Below are 20885 nucleotides of genomic sequence, written 5' to 3'. Positions count from 1 at the left end.
TGATTTTGGATGACATGCTATACTATGACGTTTATTTCATGATTTTGGAAGACATACTATACTATGATGGTTTTTTTTCATGATTTTGGACGACATGCTATACTTTGACATTTTTCAATGATTTTGGACGACATGCTATACTATCACGTTTTTTTCATGATTTTGGACGACATGCTAAACTATGATGTTTTTTTTGATGATTTTGGACGACATGCTATACTATGACTTTTTTTTTAATGATTTTGGACGACATACTATAGTATGACTTTTTTTTCACGATTTTGGACAACATGCTATACTATGACTTTTTTTTCATGATTTTGGACGACATACTATACTATGACATTTTTTCATGATTTTGGACGACATGCTATACTATGACATTTTTTTCATGATTTTGGACGACATACTATACTACACTATGATGTTTTTTTTTCATGATTTTGGACGACATACTATACTATGACCTTTTTTTCATGATTTTGGACGACATGCTATACTATGACTTTTTTTTTCATGATTTTGGACGACATGCTATACTATGACTTTTTGTCATGATTTTGGACGACATACTATACTACACTATGATGTTTTTTTTCATGATTTTGGACGACATACTATACTATGACCGTTTTTTCATGATTTTGGACGACATGCTATAGTATGACGTTTCTTTTGATGACTTTGGACGACATGCTATACTATGACATTTTTTTCATGATTTTGGACGACATACTATACTACACTATGATGTTTTTTTTTCATGATTTTGGACGACATACTATACTATGACCTTTTTTTCATGATTTTGGACGACATGCTATACTATGACTTTTTTTTTCATGATTTTTGATGACATACTATACTATGAAGGTTTTTTTGATGATTTTGGACGACATACTATACTATGACATTTTTTTCATGATTTTGGACGACATGCTTTACTATGACTTTTTTTCATGACTTTGGACAACATGCTATAGTATGACTTTTTTTGATGATTTTGGACGACATACTATACTATGAAGTTTTTTTCATGATTTTGGAGGATATGCCATACTATGAAGTTTTTTTTCATGATTTTGGACGACATACTATACTATGAAGTTTTTTTTGATGATTTTGGACGACATACTATACTATGACATTTTTTTCATGATTTTGGACGACATGCTTTACCATGACTTTTTTTCATGACTTTGGACAACATGCTATAGTATGACGCTTTTTTTTGATGATTTTGGACCACATACTATACTATGAAGTTTTTTTCATGATTTTGGAGGACATGCTATACTACGTATTTCTTTCATGATTTTGGACGACATGCTATACTATGACTTTTTTTTCATGATTTTGGATGACATACTATAGTATGACCTTTTTTTCATGATTTTGGACTACATGCTTTACCATGACTTTTTTTCATGACTTTGGACAACATGCTATAGTATGACGTTTTTTATTTGATGATTTTGGACCACATACTATACTATGAAGTTTTTTTCATGATTTTGGAGGACATGCTATACTACGTATTTCTTTCATGATTTTGGACGACATGCTATACTATGACTTTTTTTTCATGATTTTGGATGACATACTATAGTATGACTTTTTTTCATGATTTTGGACGACATACTATACTATGACATTTTTTTCATGATTTTGGACTACATGCTTTACCATGACTTTTTTTCATGACTTTGGACAACATGCTATAGTATGACGTTTTTTATTTGATGATTTTGGACCACATACTATACTATGAAGTTTTTTTCATGATTTTGGAGGACATGCTATACTACGTATTTTTTTCATGATTTTGGACGACATGCTATACTATGACTTTTTTTTCATGATTTTGGATGATATACTATAGTATGACTTTTTTTCATGATTTTGGACGACATACTATACTATGACCTTTTTTTCATGATTTTGGATGACATGCTATAGTATGACGTTTCTTTTGATGACTTTGGACAACATGCTATAGTATGACGTTTTTTTTGTTGATTTTGGACCACATACTATACTATGAAGTTTTTTTCATGATTTTGGAGGACATGCTATACTACGTATTTTTTTCATGATTTTGGACGACATGCTATACTATGACTTTTTTTTCATGATTTTGGATGATATACTATAGTATGACTTTTTTTCATGATTTTGGACGACATACTATACTATGACCTTTTTTTCATGATTTTGGATGACATGCTATAGTATGACGTTTCTTTTGATGACTTTGGACAACATGCTATAGTATGACGTTTTTTTTGTTGATTTTGGACCACATACTATACTATGAAGTTTTTTTCATGATTTTGGAGGACATGCTATACTACGTATTTTTTTCATGATTTTGGACGACATACTATAGTACGCATTTTTTTCATGATTTTGGACGACATACTCAACTATGACTTTTTTTCATGATTTTGGACGACATGCTATACTATGAAGTTTTTTTCATGATTTTGGAGGACATGCTATACTACGTATTTTTTTCATGATTTTGGATGACATACTATAGTGCGCATTTTTTTCATGATTTTGGACGACATACTCAACTATGACTTTTTTTCATGATTTTGGACGACATACTATACTATGATGTTTTTTTTTCATGATTTTGGACGACATACTATACTATGATGTTTTTCTCATGATTTTGGATGACATGCTATACTATGACATTTTTTCATTATTTTTAAGAAATAACTTACTGTGAATTTCTGCAAATTTAAAGGCCTGAGACACATGACTGAAATCTTTATAATTGAATCGAGACTCTTTCCTCGTCTCACATGTTTACCCTTTTGTCTTTTGTCAACTGTTGTCAACGACATCAGGTGATGATTCAGATCGAGACTTTTCAAGAGAGATTGGATGAAGGTGACGACACAGAGACACCTATGACACTTAATGAAAACAACCTGATAAGCTCTGTGTCAGAAATAAACTCTTTAGTGGACGGACAGTGATTGAGTTTGATGATAAAGTGACAGAAATGAGCAGGTCAAGCAGGTGAAGTTCAGAGAGGCTCCCTGCAGAAGAGTCAGGTCTGCTGGGTGGAGGACAGGGGGTGGAGGAGTCAGAGGGACAGAGGGACGGTGGCTGGAGGAGTCAGAGCAGGTCAGCCTCTGCAAGGATCACCTCCGTGTTAATTGCGTGGCTTGGAGTGTGAAGTATGACTGTCACATGTTTGTCCCAGAGACCACTCGCCATCCTGCACGTCGTGTCCACACTGCTAAAGAGTCTGAGGACAGTGAAGACTTTGTGTCTCTGCGTTGTTTGCTGAGATGAGATCTTTTATGATCTGAAACATATCTGCTGCTCAGCTCCACGGTAAGACGTCACCTGTTCTCCGTGTCCTGTGGGACACATGTGGGACACATTTATTTTTTCTCATCAGATGAGATGTGCGTCTGCAAAGTGTTTTGGTGTTGTTCTTTTTCCAGATTTGTCCTGTTTTTGTGTGGGGTTTTATCTTTCATTTTTGTGACAAATCCGTGCAATTTTTGTGCCAGTTTTTTTTTTTTCAGAGTGTTTTTGTTGTTGTTGTTGTTGTTGTTTTTTGGTTAATAATTGCACCATTTTGTGGCAACAGTTGGGCTGTTTGATGTAATTTCTGTACTTTATTTTTGTGACGTAAATGCCATTACCTGGTGCAATTTTTTGATTCAAATTTAGGGTATTTTTAGATTATTTTGTGTTTTATTTTGGTGTAATTTTTTTGCCAGTTTTGTCCTGGTCTTGTCCCATAATTGTGCTTTTGTTATTCATGCTATTTTCTTTGTTGTTGCAATTTTTGTGACTTTTTGGTGCTGTTGTTTTGCCCATTTTTTCCTGTTTTTTTGGGGGGGTTTTTTGCCAAAATTTTGTGATTTTTATGTTTAATTGTTTGAGACATATCTGTCATTTCTGAGTGAAAGTTTTGAACCAATTCTTCCAATTTTGGAGCATTTTTTGTTTAATATTTGCACCATTTGTGGCAATATTTGGGCTATTTTGTGCCATTATTGAGGACTCTGTTTGAATTTGGGTGGATTTTTAGATTGTTATGTATTTTATCTTGGTTCGGGTCATTTATTTATTTATTTATTATTTATTCATTTATTTGTGCCGGCAGCTTGTGTGTTTTTTTGTGTTACCCAGATGGTTTACTTACCTAAATGTCACAATTTGTTTATTTTTTATTAACAAATTTGTCTGCAAATTGTTACATTTTGGTGCTTTTGGTTTTTTCCAATTTTGTCGTTTTTGGCACATAGTTGTGTGATTTTGCGTGTTTAATTTTTGGGTACAATTTTTGTACCGATTATTTAAAGTTTTTAGTATTAATTTTATTTAACATTTGCACCATTTTTGGCAACATTTGGGCCAATTAAGCCACATATTCCTAACTTAGTTACCAAAACGCACATCGTTACATTTTGGTGCCGTAGTTTTTCCAACTTTGTCCTGTTTTTGTGTCATGATTGTGTGCTTTTTGTATTTTTTTTTGTATTTTTTTATGTGATATACATACCATTATGTGGGGAAATTTCTTTCCCTGATTTTGGCCACTTTTAAAATATGCTCCTGTTTTAATTGGTGCCATTTTGGTGTTTTCTTTAAAATTTAAATTAATTTTTTTAATTTAAAAAATGGTGGGTGGGTGTCAGGGGTACAGCCTTAGAATGGTTTAAGTCAGACCTGTCCGAGAGATGCTTCTCTGTTAAACTGGGCGACTCCACCTCATCCACAGCCCCTTTAGTTTGTGGAGTTCCCCAGGGATCAATTCTTGGGCCCATTCTTTTTTCTTTATACTTCCTTCCTCTTGGGCAAATTTTTAAAAAAACATGGCATGCCTTACCACTTTTATGCAGATGACACACAGATTTCTGTACCATTGAAAAAGAACCACTGTGGCTCTCTGACACCCCTGCTCGAGTGCCTGAATGACATCAAGTCTTGGCTGGTCCAAATTTTTTTAAATTTAAATGAAAGCAAAACTGAGGTAATCGTGTTTGGACCCAGTGGAGCTTCTGTTGACCCTTCCTTAGCTCTGGGCTCCCTCAGTCACTGTCTTAGAACAACAGTCACCAACCTTGGTGTCAAAATGGATACAGATTTTAAACTCGACAAACAAATAAATGCTGTCATCAAAACCAGTTTTTATCATCTTCGGCTTTTAGCAAAAGTTAAATCTGGTTTATTGTTTAATGAGTTTGAGCGTGTGATGCATACTTTTATCACGTCACATTTAGACTACTGTAATGCTCTTTATGCAGGAATTAATCAAAATGCCCTGTTACGCTTACAGTTAGTCCAGAACTCTGCGGCTCGTCTTTTCACAGGAAGCAAGAAACACAAGCACATAACCTTCATTTAGGCCTCGCTGCACTGGCTTCCTGTTCATTTCAGGATTCATTTTAAAATTTTATTGTTTGTTTTTGAATCTTTGAATGGACTGGCGCCTACGTACATTTCGGTCCACTATATAAAGAAAGTGGATTGGATTGGATAGTTGTTTCTTTTCTGTGCATTTTATTTTTGTTTTTACTTTTGTCAGAGACATTGCCATTATGACTGTGTTAATATTGTCACATATTCAGGACATTTTTGTTTCATGCTGTCACATTATTTGTGACGATGTTTGATTTCTGTGACATTTTCAGGTCTTTTTTTTTTTTGTTGAGATTTAGTGCCGTGTCCCTTTTTTTTGTTTGTCTTCATGTTTGTGACAGTTCATGTTCATGTTTGATTGTTTCAGGTTGACGGAGTTGTTGTGACCTTGAGAGAGACTAAAGACAGAGACTAAAATAGACAGAGGACAGACAGACAGAGACAGAGGGCAGACAGAGGATAGACAGAGGATAGACAAAGGACAGATAGACAAAGACAAAGGACAGACAGACAGAGACAGAGGACAGACAGAGGAGAGACAGAGACAGAGGACAGACAGAGGAGAGACAGAGACAGAGGACAGACAGAGGAGAGACAGAGGACAGACAGACAGAGACAGAGGACAGACAGACAGACAGACAGACAGACAGACAGACAGAGTCCTGGTGGGTGTGATCATGTCTCCCAGGCGGATGGAAACCAAACCAGTGATCTTGTGTCTGAAGACGCTGCTGCTGGTCTACTGCCTCGTCTTCTGGGTGACACACACTTATTTATTTATTTATTTATTCACAGTTTGATTTTCTGTTCTTTCTGATGACACGTTTACTTTTTATTGATAATACTAATAATAACAGGTGACCTCAGATATCAGGACACGTGATGATGTGATGAGGTCAGAGGTCACCTGGTGACTGCTGTGGGTTAAACACTGTGTGTGTGTGTGTGTGTGTGTGTGTGTGTGTGAGGATGAGCCTCGTCTCTTCTTCACATCCTTCTGTCAGTTTGTCACTCTGCTGTTGGAGCTCATGACACGGTCATGTGACACTGACTGACTCACACACACACACACACACACACACACACACACAGATATCTGTTGGTGTGCTATTTTGGTGACAGAACTGAAGGTAAGGATCGTCCTCATTGGCTAACCTGTAGCTCCTCCCCCTCAGGTGACAGGTGTGGTCCTGCTGTCAGTTGGCTTATGGTGGAAGTTTATGTTGGGCCCCTACACGCTGCTCATCTCCAGTGGCCCCTCGAATGGCTCCTACGTCCTCACTGCCACCGGAGCCGCCATCGTGCTGTTCGGACTGTTCGGCTGCTTCGCTACCTGCAGGGGGCGCCCCTGGATGTTACAGCTGGTCTGTATGTAGTACTGACACCACCTGCAGGGGGCGCCCCTGGATGTGTTTTTACAGTCAAAGTTCTTTATATGTTTCAACCTTTAAAGTAACTGTAGCTGTCAGAGTAATGTAGCGCAGTGAGTAGAAGTACTCGAGTAAAGTGACAATGACATCAGTACTTGAGTGCAGTACTACTTGAGTAAACGTACTCTGTCCTCTCCTCAGTACGCCGTTTTTCTATCTCTGGTCTTCATGACTGAACTCATCGCTGGAATCTCTGGGTTCATCTTTCGGCACGAGGTCAGAAATATTAAAATATAGATTTCATATTACAAATGCCGCTTTTCATGATGACATCATTCTGACATCATCCTGTGTGTGTGGGTGTGTGTGTGTTCAGATCAAAGGGACCTTCCTAACCACGTACAGTGACGCAGTGATGAGGTACGACGGTCGAGATGACAGGAGTCTGGCTGTGGACGGCGTCCAGCGCAGAGTCAGTGTCTGTCTTTATGTTCTCCTGATGATGTCATCCTTTGGTACACACGTGTTTATTCAGTGATGATACAAACTAACCTTTATTTAAACATGATCACAGACAAGTCACACACCAGCTGGATCAGTTATCAGACGAGTCACTTCCTGTCTCTGTGTCTGCAGCTACACTGTTGTGGCGTGTTTAACTACACCAGCTGGATCAGCAGCGTATATTTCCCCGTTGGTGGGATTCCCGCCAGCTGCTGTATTAACTTCTCTGACTGCAGCACCGCTGACCTGAAGAACGCCACCGTGGCTGCACGCAAAGTCCACAAACAGGTGGGAAACACACGACACACACACATATTCAGCTCCTGGGTCATGTGACGGGGAGAACGTCCCCTGATTGGATAGAATCTGATCCATCAGTTGGAGCTCCATATAGTTTGAATCAGAATGTTAAAATTTGACTTTTTCCAGATCTTAAACATTTAATTTGATCAACGAATGAGTGAATGAGTGAATGAATGAATGAATGAATGAATGACTACAGTATATGTCCTCAGGGTTGTTATGAGTTGGTGACGTCCTTCATGGAGGGGAACCTGGGAATCATTGCTGCAGTCACGTTCGGTGTCGCCTTCTCTCAGGTTAGGACCCTCTGTGGGAGGGGGAGAGGGGCAGATATGATGTCAGTATTGATTATTGATCATTATCAGCTGTGATTGTCTGAAGGTTAAATTATTACACAATATTTTAACTCTTAAAGATCTGATGTGATCACCAGAGTAAAGTAGGATGAAAAGAACAGTACATCACATTTACAGCAGCTGCAGGTCCTGGTTCTGTCCTGTAGGGGGCAGCACTGTTACACAGGGTCATGTCCTGCACTGGAGACATTTATGTTTCAGATCAGAGGACGATCATGAGAGCAGGGTTCGGAAATTCCAGTTTTATTTCCTGGTGTTTACATCATAATGTGTTCAAGAACTCAGGACACACAAGCTTCTGTTTGAACACACACGTCTTTCAAGTGATCACAAGTTGTGGAACATGTTTATGTTTATGTGTATTTAGAAAGGGACAGTGCACATTAATGAACATCACTGAAGTCATGTACATGTGCCACATTTAACAACACAGACTCGTTTTCATCTGCAGTCCCAGTAGGCTGATGATTGAAGTGTTTATAAGAAAATGACATTAAATAACAGAAACATGGAAACACAGATATAATCAAACATAAACAGATACAAACATAAACAGATACAAACAGATATAAACAGACAGCACAGAGCAAACGTATAACCAAAGACAAAGCACATAATGAGGCACACAAGACATTAGCAGTATTAATAACACAATAACCATATAATCTAAAACATTAGGAATGTCCTACACACAATTACAACGTGAAGCACACACACACACACACACACACCCAAGAGCACAAAACAAAGCACATAAACGTGTGACGTCTCAGAGCTGCTCTCAGAGCTCAGCTTTATTTTATCTGCAGTCAAAGAGCAAAATCATCACAGGTAGTACTCTCTCTGAAAAAACGCCAGACGTTAGCTAGCGCTGCACGAGGAGTCATTTTTACCAACAATAAAACACGTGAAGAGCTGAGCTCATAAAAATTAGACAAATAATATCAAACAACAAATTCAATTAGTCATTCATCTACTGTGACTCCTAGAAATGTAATATGAGGAACCTGAGTGTTTCTAATATCGTCTGTGAATTATTTAGCTTCTTCTCTAGTATAGTTTTTACTTTTGTTAGAGATTTTTATTAAATGAGATTTTTATATTGACAGAGAGTTTGTTCATCTGAAACAATTGAGAGATTGATGATAGCTCGAATCAGTTTGCTAACATGTTCATGAATGTCATCAGCCAATGAAAGAGGCAGACGCTGGGTAAATCGTTCGTATATATCAGAAACAAGAGAGGTCCAAGGGTGGTACCCTGAAGTACCCCACAAAGAAGCTTAGCTCTATTTGAATGTTTTGTATTTACAGATACATATTGTTCCCTGTCCTTTAAATTATTAATCAACCAACCAATTAACAGCAACATCAGGAAAACCATATTTCTGTAGTTTAGCAATAAGGAAATTGTGATCAGTGCTGTCAAAGGCTTTAATAAGATCAATGAAGCAGAGTGCAGTTAGGATATTCAGCTTTATAAATAAAATTGATTGATTGAATTGATTGAGGACACTGAACATCTGTCTTTTTGGGACAGGTGTTTCCAGCGTTAGCTGTGTGGGACAGGTGTTTCCAGTGTTAGCTGTGTGGGACAGGTGTTTCCAGCGTTAGCTGTGTGGGACAGGTGTTTCCAGCGTTAGCTGTGTGGGACAGGTGTTTTTGGCGTTAGCTGTGTGGGACAGGTGTTTCCAGCATTAGCTGTGTGAGACAGGTGTTTTCAGTGTTAGCTGTGTGGGACAGGTGTTTCCAGTGTTAGCTGTGTGGGACAGGTGTTTCCAGCGTTAGCTGTGTGGGACAGGTGTTTCCAGCGTTAGCTGTGTGGGACAGGTGTTTTTGGCGTTAGCTGTGTGGGACAGGTGTTTCCAGCATTAGCTGTGTGAGACAGGTGTTTTCAGTGTTAGCTGTTTGGGACAGGTGTTTCCAGCGTTAGCTGTGTGGGACAGGTGTTTCCAGTGTTAGCTGTGTGGGACAGGTGTTTCCAGCGTTAGCTGTGTGGGACAGGTGTTTTTGGCGTTAGCTGTGTGGGACAGGTGTTTCCAGTGTTAGCTGTGTGGGACAGGTGTTTTCAGCCTTAGCTGTGTGGGACAGGTGTTTCCAGTGTTAGCTGTGTGGGACAGGTGTTTCCAGCGTTAGCTGTGTGGGACAGGTGTTTTTGGCGTTAGCTGTTTTGGACAGGTGTTTCCAGCGTTAGCTGTTTGGGACAGGTGTTTCCAGCGTTAGCTGTTTGGGACAGGTGTTTCCAGCATTAGCTGTGTGGGACAGGTGTTTCCAGTGTTAGCTGTGTGGGACAGGTGTTTCCAGCATTAGCTGTGTGGGACAGGTGTTTCCAGTGTTAGCTGTGTGGGACAGGTGTTTCCAGCATTAGCTGTGTGGGACAGGTGTTTCCAGTGTTAGCTGTGTGGGACAGGTGTTTCCAGCATTAGCTGTGTGGGACAGGTGTTTCCAGTGTTAGCTGTGTGGGACAGGTGTTTTTGGCGTTAGCTGTTTGGGACAGGTGTTTCCAGCATTAGCTGTTTGGGACAGGTGTTTCCAGTGTTAGCTGTGTGGGACAGGTGTTTTTGGCGTTAGCTGTTTTGGACAGGTGTTTCCAGCGTTAGCTGTTTGGGACAGGTGTTTCCAGTGTTAGCTGTGTGGGACAGGTGTTTTTGGCATTAGCTGTTTGGGACAGGTGTTTCCAGTGTTAGCTGTTTGGGACAGGTGTTTTTGGCGTTAGCTGTTTGGGACAGGTGTTTCCAGTGTTAGCTGTTTGGGACAGGTGTTTCCAGTGTTAGCTGTTTGGGACAGGTGTTTCCAGTGTTAGCTGTTTGGGACAGGTGTTTCCAGTGTTAGCTGTTTGGGACAGGTGTTTCCAGTGTTAGCTGTTTGGGACAGGTGTTTCCAGTGTTAGCTGTGTGGGACAGGTGTTTTTGGCGTTAGCTGTTTTGGACAGGTGTTTCCAGTGTTAGCTGTTTGGGACAGGTGTTTTCAGCCTTAGCTGTTTGGGACAGGTGTTTTGACATTAGCTGTTTGGGTCAGGTGTTTTCAATCCCAATGTACTGATTCCGACAGAGGTCCCATTTATACAACAAGGATTTCAACCGAAAACGGCATTTTGACTGATCGTTTACATGACAGCTGTGTTTTGGGTGCCTGAAAATGCAACATTTTGAAAAAGGGTTCCAGAGTGCGATTTCTTGTAAACAGCAGCGTCTCTGTTGTCATGTAAACTTTCAGTCTGCAGTTCCTCAGAGACTTTTCACTAGGCATGTGCGAGGAAGTCGACCATCACAACAACATGGCGGAGTCCCTCGCTCTGTTTGTGCTGCAAAGTGTAGATTTACTGTAGCAACTCCACCTCATCGTTCGTCCAGACAAAGGTTTGTGCTGTTGCCATTTTGTTTGTTTCTACATCACCGCTCTGTGACCCGTGTTGTTTCAATACAAAGTCACACCACCATCTACTGGCCTGGTGTGTTTACTACAGCACTTTTGGCCATTTTTGTGGATCTGTGTGCACACCGATTGTTATCAAAACATTGTCATCTGAATGCAGAACTTTTTTCAAAATGAAAATGAGAAACGTGTATACATGGCCTGAGTATGTTTACCACACTGAGGTGGCGACAACAGCAACAATATAGATGACAATTTGTGCAGCAACCTTAAAAAGAAACAAGTTGCTTTTGGCTCTTATATACGCCAGCGACTGCAGCTTGGCGATTAATGATCAGACATTAGATAACTTTATTTAAGTCAGAGCATTCACTGATTTCACACGCACTCACGCTGCGCTGCTGTTTCTCACGCTGTCAGCCATCATCAGTGTTAGGCAGCAGAGCGTTACAAATCTAACAACATTCTCAGTGGCGTGGTGGTGACATCACTCCTGTCTGAGTCTGCTCAGTAGTGAAGATGATTATCTGACAGAGCTGTGCAGCAGAAAAGACTCTGAGCTGTGGAGGTCTGGATAAAAGTCAGGATAATAAAACTGAGGATGAGTCACGAGACTGACGCCAGCAGTCACCAGGCACGTAGATGATAGGGTTACGTCTATTAATGACATCATCACTGATGTAACATGTCTCCTGTCTCAGCTGATCGGGGTGTCTCTGTCTTGCTGTCTGTCTCGTCTCATCAACGCCAACCAGTACGAGATGGTGTGACAGGTACCGCACGCACACACACAAACACACACATACACATGCGCACACACACACACACACATGCGCGCGCACACACACACACACACACACACACACATTAGTGTCCATAACACATTTCGACTCTGTATTTTCCTTCTGTTACAGAAAAGAGACGACGATACCTGTTACCATGGAAACCTGTCTGACGCTACTGACGTATTTATTTGAGCTCTGGTTCTGATGTTCCATCAGAGTGACGCTGTGTGTGGCGTTGTGTGTGGCGTTGTGTGTGGCGTTGTGTGTGGCATCCTGTGGAGGATCAGGAGAGGAAGACATGGATAATAATTATATTAATGATAATAACATGAAATAAACATGTTGATGTGAGACGTCTCCCGACTGTCTGTGACACTGTGATGTCATCAGGTGCGTTTACAGGTGTTAACATCAGTGTGATGAGAACGTGTCACCTGTGATGTTGATGAGGAGCCAGCAGGGGGCGGAGTTACTCCTCAGACAGGAAACAGCTCACCGATGATGTCAGACAAATAATAAATAAAATAACAATCTGACATCAGGTTAAATTCTGTATAATCATCTTCACCTGTAAACACTCAGAAAATAAAGCTTTCATTTGTTTGTTTTTTCACAAATTATTAGTTTATTTATTTATTTTACAAACATCACTCTCATTTGTTGAGGATGAAAATGAAAATATTTAATTATTTATTCATTAATTTATTGATTTGACAGAAATCACTGGTATTTGTTGAGGATGAAGAGCAGAGGAAATCAAAATATTTAACCATTTATTTACCACCAGATTTTTAATTTTACTGTCTCTTGAAAATGTTTTAATTTTATTTATTGTTGAAGACAGAGGAAATCAAATAATTTAACTTTATTTATTTACCACTAAATTTACCACTCTATTGTTTTTTTTTTACAATAATAAAAAACAGAAGGGCAGAAATAAATAAATAATTTATTGACCAGTAAATGTTATATTTCTCTCTCTTCTTTTTAAAAATTTAATTTAATCTTATTAATCTATTTATTAATAAGAAGAACAGAGGAAATCAAAATATCTATTTATTTAGCACTACATTTTTATTTTTAACTTCTTTTTTAATTAATTAATTTATTTATTTTGATGTATTTTTCTTTCTTTATTGTTTACAAAAATCACACATTTGTTGAGGACAGATGAAATTAAACAATTTAACTTCATTTACCACTATGTTTTTAATTCTCATTTATTTTATCTCATTTTATTTTTATTTATTATTTTCCAAAAACAACTCAGGTGTTGAGGACAGAGGAGCAGAGACATGATCTGAATTTGTGTCCTGGTGCAGTAATAATAATAATAATGATAAAATAATAACTTATCAGAAGATAATCAGTATTAATGTTCTGTGTCACAAACACAGAACTGTGATGTCACACGCTCCTGCCACACTCTGATTGGCTGTAACATCCCCACCTGCCTCTGACAGCAGACTCATAATAATAATTATCATTATTAAAATAATAATAACAATAACAATGATGATGATGATGGTGATGATGATGATGGTGATGTGAATGCGAGCAGCAGCAGAGAGTGTGCTCACCTGTGGGCTGTGACAGGGTTCAGTATAATCCAGGTGTAATCTGCTGCTCCCACCTGTCACCTCTCTGACTGGATTATCAGCTGACACACAGAGACAAACCACCACCATACCAGGACACACACAGAAGGGACGAGGACACACGCAGGGGACGAAGACACACGCAGGGGATGAAGACACACGCAGGGGACGAAGACACATGCAGGGGACGAGGACACACAGGGGACGTGGACGTGTGGACGACCTGGAGGACATGTTTTATCTGTGTGGACCTGACAGAGATGGACAGTTAGGACCTAACCCTCCGATCGCTCCTTGTGCCCCCAGCTGCTAAATGCTAACTGATGCTAAGCTAGCTTTAAAATAGCATCAACACCCTTCAGCCCATTGTTAGTTTATTTATCATAGCCTGTGACTGTGAGACAGTCTGGTTATTAAATACAGCCGTGCTAACTTAGCCCAGTTGTAAATTAGCCTGGATGAACCGAGCTTGGCTGTATTTCAGTCTAATGTAGTCTGGCTCTAGCTTTATTTAGCTGTTAGCTTGGCTGTAATTTAGCTTGCCTTCAAGTTTGTTAACTAACCAGGATGAAACCAATCTTGGCTGTAAATTAGCCTAGCCTAGGCTAGCCTAGCTTGAACATAGCTCTATCTAGCACGTTAGCTTAGCTATAACAAAGCTAAGGTATACGTCAGGCTAAATAAAATCTTGGCCTTGTTGTGGCTCAACCTGGTTATAAGTTAGCCGGCTATTTTTGGCTATAATTAGCATAGCCTAGCTCTGTTAAGGCCTGGCTATAAATAACTCTCACTGTAAACAGAGCCAAGTGGCTATACTTTAGCCACAGAATAAATTAGCTTGGCTGTATTTAGCCTAAATAAAAACTTAGCGCTAATGACCCAGTGTGGTTATAATCTAACTGGCTTTGACTTTCTTGAGCATAGCTGCAAATTAGCATTGTTATTCAGCCTGACTATAAATTAGCCTAGCTCCAGTGTAGCTTGGCTGTAGCTTTGTGCAGCTGTTCAGTTGGCTTGACTGTGAATTAATTTTATTTTGTTACAATTTAGCATGGTTATAATTTTAGCTTACCTGGAAGAAACCCATCATTAATGAAGCCAAAGTGTACATCAGGCTAAATAAAATCTTGGCCTTGTTGTGGCTCAGCCTGGTTACAAGCTTGCCAGGTGTATGGCTATAATTAGCATAGCCTAGCTCTGTTAAAGCCAGGCTATAAATAACTCTAACTGTAAACTGAGCTAAGTGGCTATAATTAAGCCTCAAAATAAATTAGCTCGGCTGTACTTTGGCCTGAAATACTTAGCCTGGATGACTCTGCAAATTAGCATTGCTATTTAGCGTTGCTATAATCCAGCTGGATATAAATTAGCCTAGCTCTATTGTAGCCTGGCTGTAGCTTTATGTAGCTGTTAGCTTAGCCTGGTTGTAAATTAGCTACCCTCGCTGAAATTTAGCATGTCTTCAGTTATTAATAACTAACCTGGATGAAACATAGCTTGACTGCAATTTGGTTGGAAATTAGTCCAGCTAGCCTAGCACTGAGTTAGCCTGGTGTAGCTTTATGTAGCTATATCTAGCCAGTTAGCTTGGCTGTAACAAAGCATACTTTAGCATAATTAATGTGTAAGCCTTGTTGTGGCCCAGCCTGGTTATAAGTTAGCCAGCTATATTTGGTTATAATTAGCATAGCATAGCTCTAATAAAGCCTAAGATTAATTAGCTAGGTTATAATTTAGCCTAAAAAAAAGTAGCCTTGCTGACTCTGCGTTGTTATAATCTAGCTAGCTGTAAGTTTGATTAGCGCTAACATTGCGTGGCTGTAAAGTAGCATAGTTGTAATTCAACCTAGCTTAGCGTAACTGTAATTTAACCTGGTTTGAAGTCACCTCAATGAAACTCAGCTCAGTTGATATTTATTTTGGTAGTGATTAGCTTAGCTGTTTTAGCCTGAATTAGTCTGGTTGTGACTCAGCCTATTATAATTGTTTGTAACTGAAGTATAATTAGCTAGCGCCACAAACAAACGTCCTCACGATGGATCCAGACAAAGACGAAGCCGAAGTGTTTTCGGACGCTGAAAACCCGAGACCTCTGAGTGCACAGGAGGAGGAGGATGAGGAGGAGCTAGAGGAGGAGGAAGGGGAGAAGGAGGAGGATGAGGATGAGGAGGAGGATGCTAGGATCTTCAATGCCTGGATGCAGCGGTACGGTGCAGGGCAACAGCAGAATAATATTGGAGAAGAGGACGGGGAGGAAGAGGAGGCAGAGGGACGAAGACCTGGGAGTAGGAGCAGTTTAGAGCCTCCAGTCCGCATGAGGGCCGACCGCCGAGCCTCGCTGCCGTGTCCGGTAAGAGAACCCAAAACTGTTACGCTTAACTCAAAGCTGGTTCTACGATTAAAGACTAAACTGATAAAGTCAAGTTCAGGCATGAATGGCTCGTGTTGTCTTTTATTTTATGTCCTGTTAGCGACACACAGCTGGCTAGCAATGTCAACATGCTAAATATAGTGCCCACTGTTCTTTGGTCTCCACTGGTTTGCTAACATTAGCCTTGGCTGTGCTACACTGCGCACTACCCAGGTCAGGTGGGAACTAACATTAGCTAGCTAGCAGCTCATTTGGTGATTACCGCTGGTAACGCCTTCCTGGTGGTGGACCACATTGCCATGGAAACATTATGCCCACCTTTTGGTCTCCGCCCAGGTCGCCATGGTGAGTAAGCTGCTTCATTTTGACCCACAAACCCCTTTTTGCATTGTTAACTATATTAGCTGTGTTGACACTGCTAATGATGCTAATAGTGCTAACATAGTAAACAATGCTAAAAGGAGTTTGCGGAGGAGACCGTAGAGTAGGCACAATGTTCACACAGCAATGCTGTTGGGCCAGGATGCCGTTACTAGCTGTAACCACCAAATGAGCAGCGGCACTGGCTAGCTAGCTCCAACCAGACCTTTGTGGTGTACAGTGCAGTAGCAAAATTAATGTGTAGTCGAATATGTAATCAGTCAATTAGTCATTTTTGACAGTTAACAGTCACCTGTTGACGTCCTTTGAATAAAGTTCAGCTGCCTATTCGGAACAACGACGTTAAAAGTTGACATGGGGTCAGATCAGAAGCTAGCAGGATCAGCACTCCAACCACATGGTCCGTTCGTTGTGGACGTTCTGATTGTAGAACGTTTGGATGTTAAAGTCATCAGATAAATAAACACAACTGGAGAAACGTGAACGTCTGAGGAAGGTCATGTGACACAATCAAAACCTCCAGAAGAGTCAGTGATGGACGCTGAAACTGAGGAGCTTCAAACTAGGGATTATACTTTGTACTGCGTCTGCTAACAGCTGTCTAGCTAGCAACACTGCTAATTCAGCCATTACTGCTAATAACGGCATCCTGACCCAACAGTGTTGCTGTGGAAACATTGTGCCCACCCTCCGGTCTCCTCCCACGTCGCCCCAGTGACCAAGCAGCTTATTTAAAGCCCTAAAACCCCCTAAGCGTTGTTTTTGTTTGTTTATTATATGTAATAAATGTTTATGCACAAGAACCAGATGTAGCCAAACACTAATTTACAACGCCTGTCCACAGGAGGCCTCATTAGCTCTGTTAGCACCGTTAGCAAGCTCAGCACTGCTAACGATGCTAACATAGTCAACAATGCTAAACGAGGTTTTAGCAGCTCAAAATGAAGCCACACTCACCTGGGCGACCTGGACGGAGACCAAAGGGTGGGTATGATGGTTGCAGAGCAACGCTTATGGGTCAGAACGGCATCACTAGCAGTAATCGCCAACTGTGCGGTGCTGCTAGCTAGCTAACGTCAGCTCCAACCCAACCAAGGCTGGCTATGTTAAAATATCACCTTCTCTGAATGGATAGTGCTTTGAGATGTGCCACTAAAGTTCACTGAGTCAGTGCAGCGGCGGACTGAAAGGAAGGCCTCTTGGTAGAACCTCTGTTCCTTTAGGGGTAACAGTAGAACCAGTCTGACCAGTTGAGTCCAGTTTATTGAAGTTGTGTCTCCAGGCTCTCCTAATTCTGAAGAACAGTGCGGTTCCCTGTGTGCTGTTTTCTGCTCTCGTTTATATTTAGCTGCATTAGAACGAGACGTTCTGCAGCTCAGGTGGCTCAGAACACTTTGGTCCAGTGGGCGGAGCATCAGGTCACTGATGAGGATCAGGGACGTGAAGTCTGGGTAATTACTGACGGGGAGAATGTGATGTTTGACTCAGCGCGTTAATCTGCTGTCAAGAACCGATCACCAGACCTGCTGACTGGATGGATGGTTAAACCTTTAGACCCAGTTACACCAGGGGTTAACCGTCTGTCTCTGTCTCTGTCCAGGCGACTCTGTCGGCCATGCAGCTGTCTCGTCTCCACTCGTCCACCCAGGCTCCGGTGACGGCGAGGGTCCTGCTGCAGCGCACCTCCTCACGCCGCCTCCTGCCGTCACCACAGGACATCGCCGCCCCTGCCAGCTCCGAGCGAAGACCCTCTCTCATACCCACAATCCCTGAAGTCATAGCGCCCGAGAGGCGGGGCCAGTTCAGGAGACGCAACGTCATGTCTCTGGTGGGTAACATACAGGGGGTACGCATCTTTGAGACTGACATGTCATTGTCATGTCTGAACCTTCACTACCAACACCTCAACGTCTTTATGCTATGCTATGAAATGGACTCCAGTAAAGTCAAAGTACCTCGTAGTGGTACTTTAGAGTACACAGTTTCATCTCAGTAATCATAATAATGACGACGACGATGATGATGATGATGTGTGTGTGTTACAGAGTGATGCGTACAGTGTGTGTCTGATCTGTCACAATGAGCTGAGTGGGGGAACCAGAGAGCTTCAGTGTTCACACACCTTCCACAAAGAGGTAACTTATATGTGCTTACAGACCCTTTAATGTCACAATGTCAGTTTGTTATCAACAGCATTAGCTAACGTTAGCTTTGACAGCACAACAAATATTGGTTCTCCCATAATGTTAACTCTTTAGCACACAAGCTAGCGTTACCTTCGACAGCAAAACAAATATCAGTTCTCCCATAATGTTAGCTCTTTAGCACATAAGCTAGCATTAGCTTCGACAGCAAAACAAATATTGGTTCTCCCATAATGTTAGCTCTTTAGCACATAAGCTAGCGTTACCTTCGACAGCAAAACAAATATCAGTTCTCCCATAATGTTAGCTCTTTAGCACATAAGCTAGCATTAGCTTCAACAGCAAAACAAATATTAGTTCTCCCATAATGTTATCTTTTTAGCACATAAGCTAAAGTTAGCTTCGACAGCAAAACAAACATTAGTTCTCACATAATGTTAGCTTTTTAGCACATAAGCTAGCGTTGGCTTCAACAGCACAACAAAAATCGGATCTCCAACAATTTTACCTTTTTAGCACATAAGCTAAACTAGCTTTGACAGCACAACAAATATTGGATCTCCCATAATGTTAGCTTTTCAGCACACAAGCTAGCATTGGCTTCAACAGCAAAACAATATTGGATCTCCCATAATGTTAGCTAGTTAGTGCATTCACTAAGGTTAGCTTCGATAGCAAAACAAATATTTCATTTCCCTGTGATGTTAGCTTTTTAGTACACAAGCTGGCATTAGCTTCAAAACAAATTATGGATTTCTGTCCCTGTCTCTGTGTGTCTCTCTTTCCATCTGTCACTGACTCTGTCTCTCTCTGTCCCTGTCTCTGTGTGTCTCTGTCCCTGTCCTTATCCCTGTCTCTGTGTGTCTGTCTGTCCCTGTCTCTGTCTGTCCCTGTCTCTGTCTGTCCCTGTCTCTGTCTCTCTCTCTCTCTCTCTGTCCTTGTCCCTGTCTCTGTCTTGCCCTGTCCCTCTGTCTCTGTCCCTGTCTCTCTCTGTCTGTCCTTGTCCCTGTCTCTGTCTTGCCCTGTCCCTCTGTCCCTGTCTCTGTCCCTGTCTCTCTCTCTCTCTGTGCCTGTCTGTCTGTTTCTGTCTCTGCCTGTCCCTGTCTCTCTCTGTTTCTGTCTCTGCCTGTTCCTCTGTTCCTGTCTCTGTCTGTCCCTGTCTCTGTCCCTGTCCAACTGTCTCTGTCTGTCCCTGTCCATCTGTCTCTGTCTTTGTCTGTCTCTGTCTGTCCCTGTCCCTGTCTATCCATGCCTCTCTCTCTGTCTCTGTCTGTCCCTGTCCCTCTGTCCCTGTCTCTGTCTGTCCTTGTCTGTGTATGTTCCTGTCTCTGTCTGTCTCTGTCCCTGTCCATCTGTCTCTGTCCGTGTCTTTGTCTGTCTCTGTCTCTGCCTCTGTCCCTGTGTATGTCTGTCTGTCTCTGTCTGTCCCTGTCTCTGTCTCTGTATCTGCCTCTTTCTGTTTGTCTCTGTCCCTGTCTCTGTCTCTGTCTGTCCCTGTCCATCTGTCTCTGTCTGTCCCTCTCCCTGTCCCTGTATCTGTCTGTCCCTGCCCCTGTCCCTGCCCATCTGTCTCTGTCTGTGTTTGTCTCTGTCCCTGTCCGTCTGTCCCTGTCTCTGTGTCGCAGTGTATAGAGGAGTGGCTGTGGAGGAAACAGTCGTGTCCTACGTGTCACGTTCAGGTGTCTGACTCTCAGTCCGTCCACTGGAGCTCCACCCGGGTTAAAGTCCCCTGAACGCAGCAGCAACATCAGATGGATGAAACATAGATGAGACGGCCAATCAAAACTCGCGCCGAAATACCACAGTAACCTCACCTGTACCCTGAGACCTGAGACTCCACCTGTAACCTGAGACCTGAGACCTCACCTGTACCCTGAGACCTGAGACCTCACCTGTAACCTGAGACCTGAGACCTCACCTGTATAAATAAAATAAAAACAACAGTATATTAAATGTCACCTGTGCGATGTCACCTGTGTGATGTCACCTTAACTCTGGTTTTATTACTGTACTTATTATTTCTCTTCTTTTTTAAAATGGATCTCATTGGAATATATTTATTGTTTATTTGTTTTGTTGTTGTTTATGTGCTTAGATATTTGTGTTTTGTTTATGTTTATTCAAAGCCTAATAAAGTGTAAAAAATTACTGCAGTGGAATTTAAAAAACTTGTATTTTTATTTTCTGCACCTTTATTATTATAAATATTTACCTGACAGTATTGATACTACATATAATCAATAATCACTGATGATGTCACTGATGATGTCACTGATGAATTTATTATTAATACTGGTGG

General features: G+C 41.0%; 2 protein-coding genes across 3 annotated transcripts; both read left to right on the top strand.

The window, feature by feature from the left end:
• The first annotated feature begins 2886 nt into the window (after positions 1-2886).
• Positions 2887-12080, top strand: LOC117249851 (tetraspanin-7-like). 2 transcript variants are annotated; one of them, XM_078165918.1, is made up of 8 exons: positions 2889-3357; positions 5768-6158; positions 6576-6764; positions 6972-7046; positions 7147-7242; positions 7407-7562; positions 7790-7873; positions 12009-12080. In XM_078165918.1, exons 2-8 carry the CDS (start codon positions 6078-6080, stop codon positions 12075-12077), a joined length of 750 nt encoding a protein of 249 aa, XP_078022044.1. In that variant the 5' UTR covers positions 2889-3357; positions 5768-6077; the 3' UTR covers positions 12078-12080. The 2 variants fall into 2 exon arrangements, with proteins under 2 accessions (XP_078022045.1, XP_078022044.1); XM_078165919.1 differs by lacking the exon at positions 7790-7873 and having other exon boundaries at positions 2887-3357.
• A 1636-nt stretch (positions 12081-13716) lies between these two features.
• Positions 13717-20734, top strand: LOC117249862 (uncharacterized). Its single transcript, XM_033615661.2, has 4 exons — positions 13717-16040; positions 18043-18270; positions 18488-18577; positions 20212-20734. The coding sequence occupies exons 1-4, from the start codon at positions 15726-15728 to the stop codon at positions 20317-20319; spliced, it is 741 nt and encodes a 246-aa protein (XP_033471552.1). The 5' UTR covers positions 13717-15725; the 3' UTR covers positions 20320-20734.
• The last annotated feature ends 151 nt before the right edge of the window (positions 20735-20885 follow it).

The sequence above is a fragment of the Epinephelus lanceolatus genome, chromosome 24, assembly GCF_041903045.1.
Source record: "Epinephelus lanceolatus isolate andai-2023 chromosome 24, ASM4190304v1, whole genome shotgun sequence".
Taxonomy (NCBI): Eukaryota; Metazoa; Chordata; class Actinopteri; order Perciformes; family Serranidae; genus Epinephelus; species Epinephelus lanceolatus.
The sequence above is the reverse complement of the archived record's forward strand: the minus strand, read 5'-3'. Positions and strand labels throughout refer to the sequence as shown.